A 15230-nucleotide genomic window follows, 5' to 3' on the forward strand; every position below is an offset into this window, starting at 1 on the left:
ATGAGCTGTGATATTCTTTTTGACAAAATGGAAGCCTGGTGTGGAACTGTTTATGAACTGGCATCAAAGCAGAAGTATCAGTGTCCAGTATTTCTGAATGATACCCTAAGCGGATAGCTGTGATGAAGGCCATATTTTGTAAAGCAGAGATTTCCAGTGTTTGTGTATGTGTAGATGTACCGTAGCTGCTTGGCGTAGTTTTGCTCTATTTCCAGCCTCTCCTTGACAAACTTTGCGTAGCGCTCCAGAAAGTCGATGCCCCACTGAGTGTGTTTTTCCAGATTATCAAACTGGTCCTGAAGATGGAGAAAGGTGGACAGAGACAAAGGAGAAAGTAAATTTAATAAACACGAGAACAACAACAACGCAAAAGTGAAAGGCCTTCGATTACACAGGTTTAAATCAAAGCACATGATTGAAATTAGAGGCTTTATGAATAAAAAGTTAAACCATAAAGACCCAAACATCAATCACTGACCAAAACCATCTGCTGATCTAAAATGTTTAATACCTACTGATCCACTAAACCTATCAGTACATGTAAATAATTGGTGTAAAATACAGTTTGTCATCTTTTCATGGTCACCAGATATCATTCACCCTTTGGATGTTCAGAGGCTCCATAGTGACCGTGGAAACACTGTCATCTTCTACAACATTGATTCACCAGTAAAACCAATGGAGTTGGATCAATGACAGTGGATAGAAATGCTTGGTTTATGTTCAGTTAATGATGTATTTTACAAAAAAAAAGTCACTTTTTCTGCAGTTATCTATGTTTCGCGATAATAACCCTCAACTTTAATCTGAGCTTTTATAAACATCTTCATGATCAGCAAATTACATAAAGGAAAATACCTGATTTATACTGACAGAATGCAAAATACAGAAGACAATATTATAATAAATGGTGATAAATCACGTCAGAACAGTTAGATATAGAGAAAATTTCAGTTGGGAACTGACACAACAGTAGAGCTGGGTCTTTATGGGTTAAGGTGGACCGATAGATTGCAAAACTCCTCTCATGTGTAAAGGGAAAAATTCAGCATTAGATGACTCAGCGGTGTGTCTGCCTGAATATAGGTCTGTTATTATTCATACAAACAAAATACACATTTCTTCCTGCCACTGACTCACAGGGAAGAGTGTTTCCTGTCTGCTGTGTACAGATAAACACACATCTTATGCAGCATAGTGAATAAAATCAATAAAACTTTACCAACAACAACAACAACACTTTAACAGTTCTACCTGTCAATCTGATTTTTTTCAATTCCTTAAGAGACTCTCGTTACATTTTGTGTAATATAGTCCAAGTACAAGATGTAAGTACAACCTTACATGAAACTGTAATTTTGCAGAAATAAAAAGCACTGTTTTTGCCACATGAAACCACACTTACTCCATTCTAAGTTGTAAGTAGTACAAGTGTGGAAGCAAAGGCGTTTTTTTTTAATTTTGCAATGAGTAACGGTCATTAAAAAATGCTACCACTAAAAGAAATTGCTAAGATTTACAGTTTGGAACTGGGTCTAAATTCCCCTCTCTATGCATGTATTAAATAAACTTCAACAACTTCAGCTGCAATATCAAATCTAATTCAGTTCATCCATTACTAATAACCTGGGCAGCCAAAAACTACAATCTGTGAAGGTTAAGCTGTACATAGACAGAATATGATCTTTTCCAATAAAAGTAATAATCCTTACAAATTACATGTGAATGCCACAAGAAATCCTTGGACAAATTATTCTTTCTTCTTGCTCTTTCTCAGTTTTCATTCTTTTCTCATTCTGTTATTGACTTCACGATTACTGGCAGCCCAAAGAACATTACTAAAGACTAAAATGGATGAAGGGGATAGTTCCCCACTGCCAAACCAGACTAAGTGAGTACATTTCCCTTCTTAGTCATTCTCTTTTCAACTATTCATATTAGTTTAATCAGACTCAGGAGACAGAATATGGAAATGCGCACCTTCCTTCTTCCAAATCTGCCTAAATATAAAGATACAGATATTGTTTCATGCTGTTATGGAAAAGTGAAGCCTTTTTAAGCTTCCATGTTGACTGACAGAATCTACTAACCAATTACAATTTCATAAATATGATATTCGAACAAGTACCACTCTGCTTATGCCGCATTGTGTGCGTCTGTTAGAATGATCAGACTAGCAACAATAGCTCTGCTCAACTGGAAAAACACAATCGTTTACAGTCCCTGAACACACACACACAAACACACTCAGATGATTTGATGTCAGACGTCTATTTGTTGCGACAGCAAACAACTTCCACCCTCCTACCACCATATTTTGGGAGTGTTCTGGGCAGAATATTAGATTTCCAGTCAAATCTGAGAATCTTGCTTACAATAGGCTTTCTTGGGGCGTCAATGTCAACCATATCAATGTTATTTCTTAGTTATGTCATATCTAAGTTGTTAACATTATGTGGTAAAGCAGGTGCCAACAAGACGTGTTAACAAAACTACACACCCAGCACCAAAATCACTCTCTTGTAAGCTTAATTTTACGGTGTATAATTTATCATAGTACTTGTTTATTTATCATGTATTGCTTTCCAGCAGCAAAATATCAGGTGTCTGAATGTCTGGCTGATGCTGAAAACAGAATATGATCTCTATTCTGCAGATAGCTAATGTAACACTACATCAAGTTTTTAGAAGATATTCAAGGTGAACATAATGTCATTTTTAAGCCTCTGAATTACTAGTGCAGACACATTTAAACCTTCATTTCAAAGCACATTAACCACACATCAGCAGCACCATGGTTCACATTCACTCACATTAACACCTACAACATTAAACCTGTGTATTAATGGTCTTGTGTTGTGCACTGCTGTGGTGGCAGTAATTTAGGTGCTTTGCCTCAGGGTACTGAAATCACATTTATAAATGAGGGTCAACTAGTCAAGAGGTCAAAATGGAATATTTTTACATGACAACATGTCAACCTTTGACATGCCACAGTCCACCAAGAGTCAAATAAAATCAGAAGGTGTAATAAAGATGAACTTGAAAAAATGAAGTAAATAAACACATTCTTTGGCTTTAAGATCAAAAACATTCTGATACATAACTGTGAGATAACTCTTCCACTGCTCTGAGCTACACATAGATCTCAGTTAACAAAGAACAATATCAAGGCGAAGACAATCCAGTAGCCCTTTCTTCTAAACCATGGAAGCTGAAATCAGGATATCCATCAGGCGTGCTACCCTAGCTACCATGCCAGTGTGTGTGTGTGTGTGTGTGTGTGTGTGTGTGCGTGTGTGTGTGCGTGCGTGCGCGTGACAACACAAACCACAGCCTGGACTCCTGCAAATAAGGGTCGCCAAGGGAAATCTGAGATGGCTGCAAACAGCTGACCTCTTTGTGTTGAAAGTAAAGGATAACTGAGCAAAGAAAACAGAGAGGGTTAAGAACAGCGCCACTGCCAAGCAACATTGTCTACTGATTTAATATGCATAAAAGGGAGGTGTATAGATAAAAGAAAATTATTATATAACTAAGGTGTTATGTAATAGTGGTGACAACATTTTCATTAGCTAATATGTGAGCCTTTAAAATAACATTGGTAGCCTATGTCTTGTGTTGGCAAAGATTCGCCTAGCAGATGGGTCTTTTAGCACAATAGTAAAGAACTACTGAGAGGAAAGATACAGGTTAATGTGTAAATAATACAGTGTTTTAGTATTTTGGTGTGAGTACTTTTTTTTGCCAACATTTATTAATTTTAAAAGGGAATAAAAGTGTAATTATTTAAAATAAATTCAATAGTTTGGTGCAATATTGACGGTAAAACTTAAAACTTAGGACTATAAAATGAACTGGCAATGGTGGGGTTTTCAGTTATCAATTTTTTAGACTTTCTGCTAACAGAGATATTGCACAGTGAATCCTTTTATTTGGAGTCACACTGGATTTCCACTGTGATCTGTGGAGTAACATCTGACAGATAAAAGAAGAAATAAATTGAGCGCCTGCAGCCATCAGTCATAGAATACGATGCCTACATGAAGCCATTGAGTCAAACAAAGGGACCCCAGCATGTTAGAATCAAACAGTGAAAGGGTAAAACAAAATCTGGCAGAATTTCCAGCACCCACTGATTTCTTCAAGGCCTGGTGCCAGTTTTTTTTTTTTTTTTTTTTTTAACAAATCTTAGTGGCAGAGAATTCTAGCAGAGTCAAATTTCATATTCTAAAATGAGTGTGAAACGATGCAGCTGAAATGTGAAACAGCAAAGATACTGCAGTTCCTCTCAGTGTGACACAAAAACATATCTGGGAGGCAGATTTTTATTCAGTTATTTCCATCTCCATCCTCCTCATCTGCAGGTTGCCTTTAAATGCCACTCTGCCTCTCACCAGTCTGGCCTGCACACTTGCCTGTCCACCTCTTTTAAGCGAGCGTGTCTTTCTGTGGTTGCGTCAGCTTCTGTGACTATGCCTATGAATAAGTAATAGAGTATGAGCTCATGCTGTAGTTTGTGGCGAGCTGAGCGCAGACTGGCTCACTGGGGAAATGACAGCATCTTTGGGCTCTAGGTCTCTTAGCTAACAGGGAAAAGAAGGAAGAGGAGGAGAATGATGATGATGGTTAAAGCAGCAGGGAGCTATAGCGTGGGCTGCGCTCAATAACCCACGCTACGGCAGCACCTGCACATTCTCAAATTTGACCGTTTTTCCTTGTACAGTTTCACCAGACGACCAGTTGTTAAACATTATTGATACATTTACTGAGAGGTCTGTTCCTAACTACAACTCTGCAACTGAATTGAATCAACCAAATTTCAATTTAAGATTATCCATCTCTCTTCTGCACCTTGTTCACTGTGGGATAATTATTGGACCCAGACCCTTGTGACAAACCAGTATAAAGCCAAAGTTTATTATAGATTAAAAAGGTTTTTCTTATGTGCAAAAAACACATGAACTGTTTGTTTAACAAACATAATAAAAAATGAACAATAAAAACCCACTTAGGCTCGTCGGTTTAGATGTGAATAGAGACCATCAGATGATGAGAAACAAACTGGAAATACTCCAAGGTCAGAGGAAAAGGCTGTACATCAATTCATTCAGTCATTCAGGCCAGTTATGGGGTGGCCATGGCTCAGATGGTACAGCAGGTCATCTAATAACTGAAGGGTTGGCTGGTTCAAATCCCGCTCTGTCCCAGTCATGTGCTGCTGTGTCCTTGGGCAAGACACTTCACCCTCCTCCAGTGATGCTACTCACACTGGTGTATGAATGCGTATGAATGTTCGGTGGCGGTCGGAGGAGCTCTAGGCGCGGGCAGCTGTGGATACAAATGTAGTTTACCACCACCAGAGTGTGAATGTGAGAGTGAATGAACAATGGATCCACTGTATGTGCTTTGAGTATGCGTTCATAGAAAAGCTTGTTTCAGTCAAGCTCTGTCTGTATCATGCAGTGTGTGGTGTGTGATTATAATTTCCAGTCTTTAGAGTTCAATATTTGTTTCTGACACAAGCTTGTACCTGAGAGACGGTAGACAAACATAAAATAAGGAAAGATGACCAAAAACGTTTTAAATGAAATGGTAAAAAAGGATAATTTGTGGCAGGAGACTGCCTGGTTATACAATATTAAAGACACAACACGAGCTCATCATCATCCACAATCCGTTCCTTCTGTAGGCTATACTGTCTACACTACACACAAGTCTCCATCCAGGATCTGAACCAAACTCTGTACTTTTCTCTCTAATTTGTGTGTTTATTTTCAACACAAATCACACTGAACATTAGCTGCCAGTTGACATCCATGTTTGTTCTGAAGCGCTAGAACTTATGACAGTTCTGGTGAGACATGGTGGTCCACTGGGTGTCCAGTGTGTTATTATATAGTGGACCAATTCCACTGTTGTTTTCCACTGATGATATCACTTGGATGTAGAATACTTCCTCAGCATGTCTCATTGCCATAGTGCTGCATATAAACATACTGTGACACCATCTTCAATGCAAATGGAGCTACAATGAGGGCAGTAATGGCAGAGGACGAAACTTAGAATATCAACAGATTTGTATTTTGGAAATTATAATATTCAGTTTTTAGAAATTCAAACCTGTGGTCACTTCATCTGAATTGAGCCTACATGATAAATCACTCTGATGTTTCCTGCTAGCTTGGCTTGGTGTCCTGCATGATGACAAATGTACTGACGGAGCAACAGTTTTAGTTTGACAGATGTGCATGATTTTATTTTACATTTAATACTGTTTTGAGTCACATGGAACCTCGATGAGAGCGGCACTAGAAACAGTATCTGATGGTACCTGGTCATCCATGCTATGACATAATGGAAATTAAAAAAATGCCGGTTAAGATGATACTGTCAATGGAAAAGCTTCATATAAGTCCAGTTATAGTTGAAATGAGAATCAAAATATGAGAGATCGGGTCAAATATTTATTCATATTTAAAAACAGGAAAAAAAGAACACAGTATAATTTTATCATCCATACCACTGCCTGTCACAATAAAATCCAGTAGAAAATGGGCCATAGGTGACTTTATCAGTCGAGTCTGTTCCCTAGTGATAAAAATCACTAGTCTGCTTTAATGCATTTATATTACAGGGTGAGAGAGTAAAAACAACAATTTGGCTCCCAAACAAGGAGAGCTAAAGAGGCCTTATGTAGAGAATCAACTGGAAATACTGTCTTTAGTACACACCGATAAACAATCAGGCAGCTAGACAGGCTATGTGCATTCCATGGGAGGGAGCAAGGCTGATTAGCATAGAAACTGCTGCTGGGACAATAGACTAATTACACATGATGGCATTCCAGAGCAGCACACACACATGCACACACACAACTCCGTCTCCTCTCCCATCACATTCTTGGAAGAGTCCTTTCTAGTTGTTCGAGGAAGACAAACACAAAATAGTCACAAATACACACACAAAAACAGACACACACATGCAGCCTGGGGGTTGTCAGGTTGATGCCAGTGTTTCAGACAGGCTGACATTTCCCACCCAGTGCTTGCCATGTGTGCACCGGTGAACCCCTGTGAGTGTTTGTGTGTCTGTGTGTGTCCTTGCATGTGCATGTGGTGGGTATATAAGAGGGAGTGTGAGAAGAGAGAGGAAAGGCATTTGGAGAGGGATTTTAAGGAGATTTTAAGTAGGGAGGTAAGAAAAACAGGAGGAAGGTAGGTCGAGATGAGCAAAACAAAGAGCTACATCTGTTTGTGATGAATGTAATCCAAGTATCCAAGTCTGCAAACTGAATCAAAAATACCTTAACACAGCCGTATGTTTTTAGTTATGTTTATATTAATGATATCTAATTTCTTTTGTTTTTTCACCGTTGCAGATGATTCATGAGTTCAGGTAGTTTATTTTCTTCTGTCTACATGAACTCAAAATAAAATAACAAAAGATATATTTTGTATATGCACAATATCAATGAATCACAAAAGGCAGCATGTGTAAAGCTGTCAATGTATATTATTGGTTAAAGTATAACATATGGAGAGAGAGACACAAACAATGAAAGACAAGGAGGCTGCATTTATAATTTCTGTGATGCACAATGGGATAATTCATATTGATTCGAAGATTTCCTCCACATCAATAAAAAAGCAAAATCTTGATCAAATTACTTCAGTTTAGTTCATTTTACTGCCAAACCTTATGTTCTACCTATGTGAGTAAAAACCCTTAGGAAGTAATCTGAAGTGGAACAGAGATGCATTTGTGTCCAACTGCGATCAAACCAACAGGAACCCTGGCACACCGCTTACCCAACCAACCCACCCTTTACACACATGAAAAGCAGCCAGGTCCTTAAACTAATTTTCTAATCTCTACTGCTGCATATTTTACGCTTAGTAGTACCTCATTTTGATTTCACTGATTCTCTAAAGAGTATTCAAGAGTGAGCACCGCCCATCCCCCAACATACCCCTGTAGCCCAGTTCTGTTAAGGTTTGATAAATGTCCAAACTGCATAAGCACCTGCAGCTCATCCCTTCCTCACCTACTTTCCATTCCTATTTCCCTTGTGTAAAAACTACAGGAGATAGCCTACATAGACACACAAATAGAGACCTACTTCTTACCTAATAATTAACCTATACCCAGTTCTATCATCTGAATGGCTTCTCCTCTGAAATGCACCTGCAGTGTCATTTTAGTTTCATCCATCTACAATATACATTACATCCACTTGTCTTTTTTTCATGATTGTTATGTGTGCAAGCTGTTATACATGTAAAACAACCACCAGAGTCTTAACAGCTTGTTACTCATCTCTGAGTGCTTTAGAACATCTCAATGAGTGCTTTATAGCTGGCAAACAGTTAATTGGCAATCAACCTGAAGCAACCCATGCTTATAGCTGTGTTGGTAATTGAATTACACTGGTGTTAAGATCACTTTCAATTAGCTGTTTAGATTCTTATCTGTGTAAACAGAGGAACAAATGTCCCTCACTGTAATCTGTCACTCTGCCCTATTTTTCCTTCAACATGGAAAGAACTGCTACCACCAGGAAATGGTTGATGATTCATAGTGATTCAAATTATGGATCATTTCTGTGGATTAGTGAATCAGAGACCCAAATCTCATGGATCACAGTGAGCCCCGAGTCAGTCAGCTCTGTAACTTCATGTTTGGCTCCACTCATGGTGATTGTTGCACTTAATGTTGGTCACACTCATTTTGGCCATAACTGCATTGAGGCCTGAACTATTAGTTGATATTTTCAATACAAATATACAAGTAAAGAATAAGCCTACTAAAAAATATAATGGTATGCACTAGTGCTGCAACAACGAATTGATTAAATCGAAACTAATCGATTCTTAAAAGAGTTGGCAACAAATTCAGCAGTTGATTCGTTGGGTCTTGAGCATGTTAGTATTGAAGCATGCCTACACGCTGTGTAGTGTAACAGAGGAAAACACAGAGCAGCATGGCTGAGGCTTCAGATGCCGGGCCAGATTTTTAAAGCTAGGTTTACATTATGTTCCCAGTGGCCACAGAATTTAGGCCAAAATTTAGTGCGCCGTTTATGTAACAAAACTTGAACATGGAGAAAAAAATGGCCAAAATCCCATGGCACACTACATTTCGGCCAAAGGGGGCTGCTGTGGCCTCCGGGAACATAATGTAAATATATCTTAAGATAGCCTATGTGTGATGATTACTGTATTCCGCTAGCTATATGACACCATCATCATAATTATAATGTTTTCATCCATCTTCATTTATCAGGCCACCAGACTAACATTACCTATCATTGACTGGAAATAATACCTACAGCGCTATAGTAGCCTATAACAGGAAGTGGTTGAGGACTATAGCTTTCTAGTCTGTAGCCATAACAAGTCTAGGTAGCAGGCTAGTGCTTGCTAACTATACCCAAAGCCATTGCGGGTTTGTAATCATTAGTGACTTGTATGCAGCCTATATTGCTTTAGGTCAAATACCAATCTTTGAGAATTCAGTCTTTTGTGTTTATCCGATGAGTCAATTAGTGAATAAAATAATCTACAGATTAAACAATCATTAAAATGATCATTATTTGCAGCCCTAATATGCACACACCTTATGAGCCATTTTGTAGGCATTAGGTGCTGAAAATGAGTCCTAGATTAAAAATTAAGCACTTTGAGATTAACTCCAGGTGATTATAATACTCCAGGTGCCATTAATGACAAAGGGGGAGCAATGAGATGATGCCAGCCAGTCAAGCCTTGAATGATGGAAATGGTAATGAAATTATACTTTTTGTTTGTTTCATTCAGGTGACTTATGATCCTACCAGTTTTGTGAATAAACGTGACAGGCCCATGTGCATCAGAATGCACCAATTACAGTAGAGGGGTTAAATGTCTCCTGTTCCTCAGATGCACCTCAGAGAAATCCGGCAATACATTTTTACATCAGTCTCAATAGTTCAGCTTACGTTAATACATGGGTGTTTCTTCCTCTTGGGTAACAGCTTGGGCTCTTGTTTCCTAGACTGTATTGTTTACTGTTAACTTATGGGGCTGTGTAAACAAAGTTCACAGATTTATAGCCGAAGAAAAAGGCTTGATGTTTCAGATGGTCACAGTTACGTTGATTAGGGATGATCAACTAATCAAACTTGCAATAAAGCCAACTGCAATTACTACTACAATTGTGTGGAAAAGAAAAAATATATCAAAATATACCTAAATAAATAAATAAATGAAGAAGTGTTACGTAGATGTCATGCCCTCTAAATCATTTCAATCCTTTTTTGGTACAGACCCCAGCAAAAAAAAAAAAAAAAATCCACATCATTGCATCTTTTAGCTTTGTATGAACTAAAAGATGCAGTTAAAGTTAAAGCTTAGAATGTGTGTTTTTGGACAATTCAGCCATAATGCCAGGCAACGACTTGGTCCAGTCGCTGACCTTGGGTGCAATAACATACATGTTTATTGTTGTCTGGCCAAAACATCAGGAGGAAACTTAAGACAAGACAAACATATTCCTGGACCCACACTGTAGCCTATAACAGCAAGTGTATTAAAGGTTTTCATTAACAAAATACTGTACACACTGAACTGTGCAAACTCACTGTAGAGAGTCAGGTCCTCTCAGAATCTTTCTCTCTGCCAGTTTACAGATTTCACAGCCTTTCTGAACTCATAATGTCATCAGTGGTCATTAAAAACACGTGGGGCTAGTCACACTTGTTTTCAGTTCATTACATTATATCAGCAGCACAAACTCCTGCAAGTCAAAACTAACTGGCCTAACACTTTTTGTATACTCTAAAGTACTATAAGCGACATTAATGCTGTAGACCACAGGTGTCAAAGTCAGATCCTTGAGGGCTGGTATCCTGCATGTTTTAGATGTTTCCCTCTTCTAGCACACCAGACGGTCGTTATCAGGCTTCTGCAGAGCTTGATGATAGGCTTATCATTTGAATCAGGTGTGTTGGAAGAGGGATACATCTAAAACATGCAGGATACTGGCCCTCGAGGATCTGACTTTGACACCCCTGCTGTAGACATAGAAACAGCATTAAACATGATGTAACACTTTCCATAAAGTACATTTACCCTGCAGTCTGTTAAAAAAAAGAATGTGTCTGTAATATGGGGCAGAGTCATGGGTGAAAGTAAGAGGTGAAACAGCTAAGTTACATGGCAATTTATACTCGGTAAGCACAATATACTCATAAATCCCACACGCACCAAGCTGCAATACATCTCCCACACCAGTCAGTGAAAATCCTTTACTGACAGCCAGCTGTAAATGTAGACAAAATCCATCAGGAGGCGTCTGCATCAGATGGGTCAGTCAAACATTAACCAACCCTGCCACGGTAGGACTCAACTCCACTGTCAAAGCACTGCAGCAGGTCTATAAGCCGGTCATCTGCTGCCTACTGACAGACACACAAACTTTGCAAAGTTACAGCCTAAAATAAGTGGGGAGCTAATCTGCATTAATTTCTATGTGCAGTTTTTGCCTGAACATAAGATTGCAAAAGTTCCATATTTAAATAGCTATTTCCTATTAACCTCCTAAGACCCAGCTATGGTTTTTTTGTCCATGTTTGTGGACAAGAGTTCCACAGCTTTGTCTTAAAAAAAAAAAAAAAAAAAAATCCATTGCAAAGAACATTAAGAGAAAATTAAAAACAAAAATGTATCTGTGAAAAACTGACAATTTCATGCTGTTTTCAGTCTAGAGAAAAAAAATCTGACATTTTTATTCTCCTGGGTCTCAGGAGTCATTTGTCATACTCATTCATGAAAAGGACATGTAAAGTAGCACCACAAAATCTAGAAGGAAAAAAAAATTTAGCATTGATGCCTTTTTTTGTGGTTAAATGTACAATTGCTTAAGTTTTGCTTATGCACAAGATCACAAACAAAAGAGGGGTAATTTTAAAGAATTTTCTGCCTTTTCAGCCTGTAAAAGGTTGTTACAAATTAGACACAGTCACATTTTAACCATGCAGGATGTAGAACCCACTGAACATTTTGCTGACTCTGGAAAGAATGACACCTGCTTAGCAAAAGAGAAGGAGGAGCAGTGAGAGACAAAGTGCACATGTGTGTCATGTGTTGATAATAAACATGGCCGACACAGACTCCATCATCCGACCTCCTTTACCACAATAAACACTCTGTTACTCCTGTCAGTCACTCATTCACACGGTCTCTCTCCCAGTATGTCACATTTGGGTTAATATGCATATGTACTTCACTATAGTGGAAGACAATAGTCACTAAAGACCTTTACTTTGACTACAAATACAGATATGAATTATGAGTTTTGACATCAGATCCTTGTATTTCACAAAACTGGTTTTGGAAAACTGTCAGGTAAATATACAGTACAGTGGTTTAAAGGGGAAAAAATCATTCAATACACAGCTGTAAACATGTACAAGAGCATTCTATCTATGCAACCTCAGCTGACTGTCACAAGACATGCTCTAAGCCAAAAATATTTATTTAATAAGGTAATATGTAACCACATTGGCCGCGTATCATGCATGAAAACCATGTCAAATCTGTTCATGTTTGGTGAGCTAATAACCTGTGAGGCACTCCAAGTCTACAGACATCCATTTCCCACAACTGAGGAAGTGAATCCAAGCCCATTCCAGTTATATTTAATATTTGTCTGTCTCAAAAACATGCACAAACACATGCACACACAGAAAAACACACACCTGAGCTAGCTAGTCAGGTTTCTTTGCAACATGATCCCCTCTATTGTCTTGCTACCCTGGTGCTTCACATACACACCCTGACAGACTGGTTAGACTGGAGGCACAAAAAGGGATCTCTGATACAGTGTATAAATCTATGACAGCTTTGAGGATGTCCACAAATAATGAATACAATCCATTTTTAACACTCAAACCTTGTGGCCTTTGCATTCCAAGACCATGTTACATATGCCCTTTTTTAGCTGTTTATTTTATGAACCCATAGTTAAATACCTTATGTACTGACATCTTGAGAAACCAAAAAAAAAAATGGCGACACAAGATAAAATGTTGTTGTCAAGAATTCAGGATGACTTTATGGTCATCTAAATACACAATAGGTAATCCAGACTGGGCCACTGTTAAAGTCCACCCTAACTTGTCGGCCTTACAACTGCATCTGCACATTTTCAGGGTACAACTTAAAAATGCTTCATATTTTAAGTTAATAGTAGTCACATTTCCTTTTCATCAGTTTTCATCAGCGTTGAAAGTATTTCCATTTCAAGACTGTGCTGGTGATTCCTAGTAGATCAAGGTGTGCATGATAGCTGAACTCATATTGCAGTTTGTGCATTACAGCAGTGTTTACACCTTGACATTCCTATATGTTATTCCATTAAACAAGCCTCAAAAAGCTTTAGATAGATGTAAGGAAACAGATAATCAACCTGTTTAAAATAGTTTAATGACTGAGTAAAGCCTCAGTGTGTAAATGTGGTTAACACAAACAGGGTCATATTTATTTTCAAATGTGCAGCAATTTTGGACAAAAAATAATATGGCCTTAGTGTGTAAAGGCTCTTACTCAAAAAGCATCTTGACATAACACCTCTACTTTCACCATGTAAAAGGTAGCACTGTGACATGAGCCTCTAGGAGAGATCACAGTAATGACACACGCAGGATACACACAGTAATGAACTGTGTATATCCTTGAGGTCTAATAAACATGTCACGTGTATTTCCATCCTAATAATAAACAGCCATTACCAGTGTAATAAACCTCCAAGGTTCAGTTTAGACCTAAAAGAAATCTCCATAATTATACGAGCAGTCTAAAACTTCACAGGGCGACAAACGGTGACTTTACAGAAGAGCTGATTTTTAATTATTTTTATCTCACTAGAGGTTGACTGATATGGGTTTTTCTAAGGCTGATGCTTAAAAGCTGATAGCCGATATCTACAGCCAAATTTGGAGGCTGATTTTTTTTTTTTAAAGCACATTAGCCTTAAAATACAATTGAAACCGTCAGATAATTAAGATTTTAATGCAGCAATATAAATGAAATTATTAATACATGTACACATAGTAATCTTTTAACATTTATTAAACTTCAAGTGCTGCCCACAGGTGCCTGATCAAATATCTAATAACATTTTTACTACTGATCAAATATCGGCTTTCAAAAAAAATTTAGGCCGATAGTCGATATTGGGGGAAAAAAAAATAAAAAAATCGACATATATCGGCCAGCTGACATATTGGTCTACCTCTAGATCTCACTGCCTCGTTAAGTATCCCACACACTGTTCCTAAACTCACTTGTCTAGCTAACTGCAGTAACCCAGCTGTTTCATATCCATCTCTGTGCTTTGTTTGTAACTGCCAGACAGTGGCTCTGTTCAGAAGCAAAAGTCTTGTTCTACCCTCAGACTGACCCTCCTTATCTTAGCTCTGATCAGGGTCATTTTGTGGGAGTAACTAACACTTAAGTTTGACTAGCGGATTTCCGGAGTCACTATCTAAGTGTGCAACAAAGGCAGTCATATTCTGAGTGGCCACATGTGCTCCTGGATGACATCTGTTGACTAAATAATCCAGTTTTCAAGAGTACATGCATACACTGAGCCCTTCAGCAAATAAGAAAACATAATTTTTCATGTTGCAGTTGGACATAAAAATAATCATAATAATACTGGCCTTAAATTTAAGGTGTGGGTTCAATATAATTCAACTTTCAACAACAATCTGCCTTTAAACAAACATCTCAATCTGGCAGCAGCTGAGGACTCAGTTACAGTAACAGGACAAAGCAGACCATTGTACATTTGCTCAGTAGCCTGGCATTATTACACAACTTCTTGAGTCAACAATCCTAGTACCCTCAGGCTTCAAGTTTAGTAAACACCAGGCGTGGTCAGCTGATGAAATGCTGAGGCCACTGATGGATATTTTATGGTAGCTTTGGGTTTTCCTAAGGCAGACTAGACAACAACACACCTCGATCAGCAAAATAGTTTGAAGAGTTTTCTGAAATACTTTTATGCTGTAAAATAATTTATTGAAGTCAGTATGTCAGACCTTTGGGTGCTTTTAAGATTCTTACTCACAGCAAACTTTACAACACATTAAAAACTACTTACATGACAGCAGTTGTAGTTGTAACCTTTGGACATAGATGAAATCAGTTTGCAAAGAGCAAACAAACTACACGACAGCCACAATT

The 15230-nt window shown here is 38.2% G+C and overlaps 1 protein-coding gene across 5 annotated transcripts in view; it reads right to left on the reverse strand.

The window, feature by feature from the left end:
• fnbp1l (formin binding protein 1-like) overlaps nucleotides 1-15230 on the reverse strand; it is a 49931-nt gene that overhangs the window by 20449 nt on the left and 14252 nt on the right. For all 5 annotated transcript variants that reach the window (XM_030131814.1, XM_030131816.1, XM_030131815.1 and 2 more), the window contains exon 2: nucleotides 181-296. In XM_030131814.1, coding sequence (XP_029987674.1) covers nucleotides 181-296 — 116 coding nt within the window. The remainder of the gene's footprint in view (nucleotides 1-180; nucleotides 297-15230) is intronic.

Source organism: Sphaeramia orbicularis, chromosome 4, assembly GCF_902148855.1.
Source record: "Sphaeramia orbicularis chromosome 4, fSphaOr1.1, whole genome shotgun sequence".
Classification (NCBI taxonomy): domain Eukaryota; kingdom Metazoa; phylum Chordata; class Actinopteri; order Kurtiformes; family Apogonidae; genus Sphaeramia; species Sphaeramia orbicularis.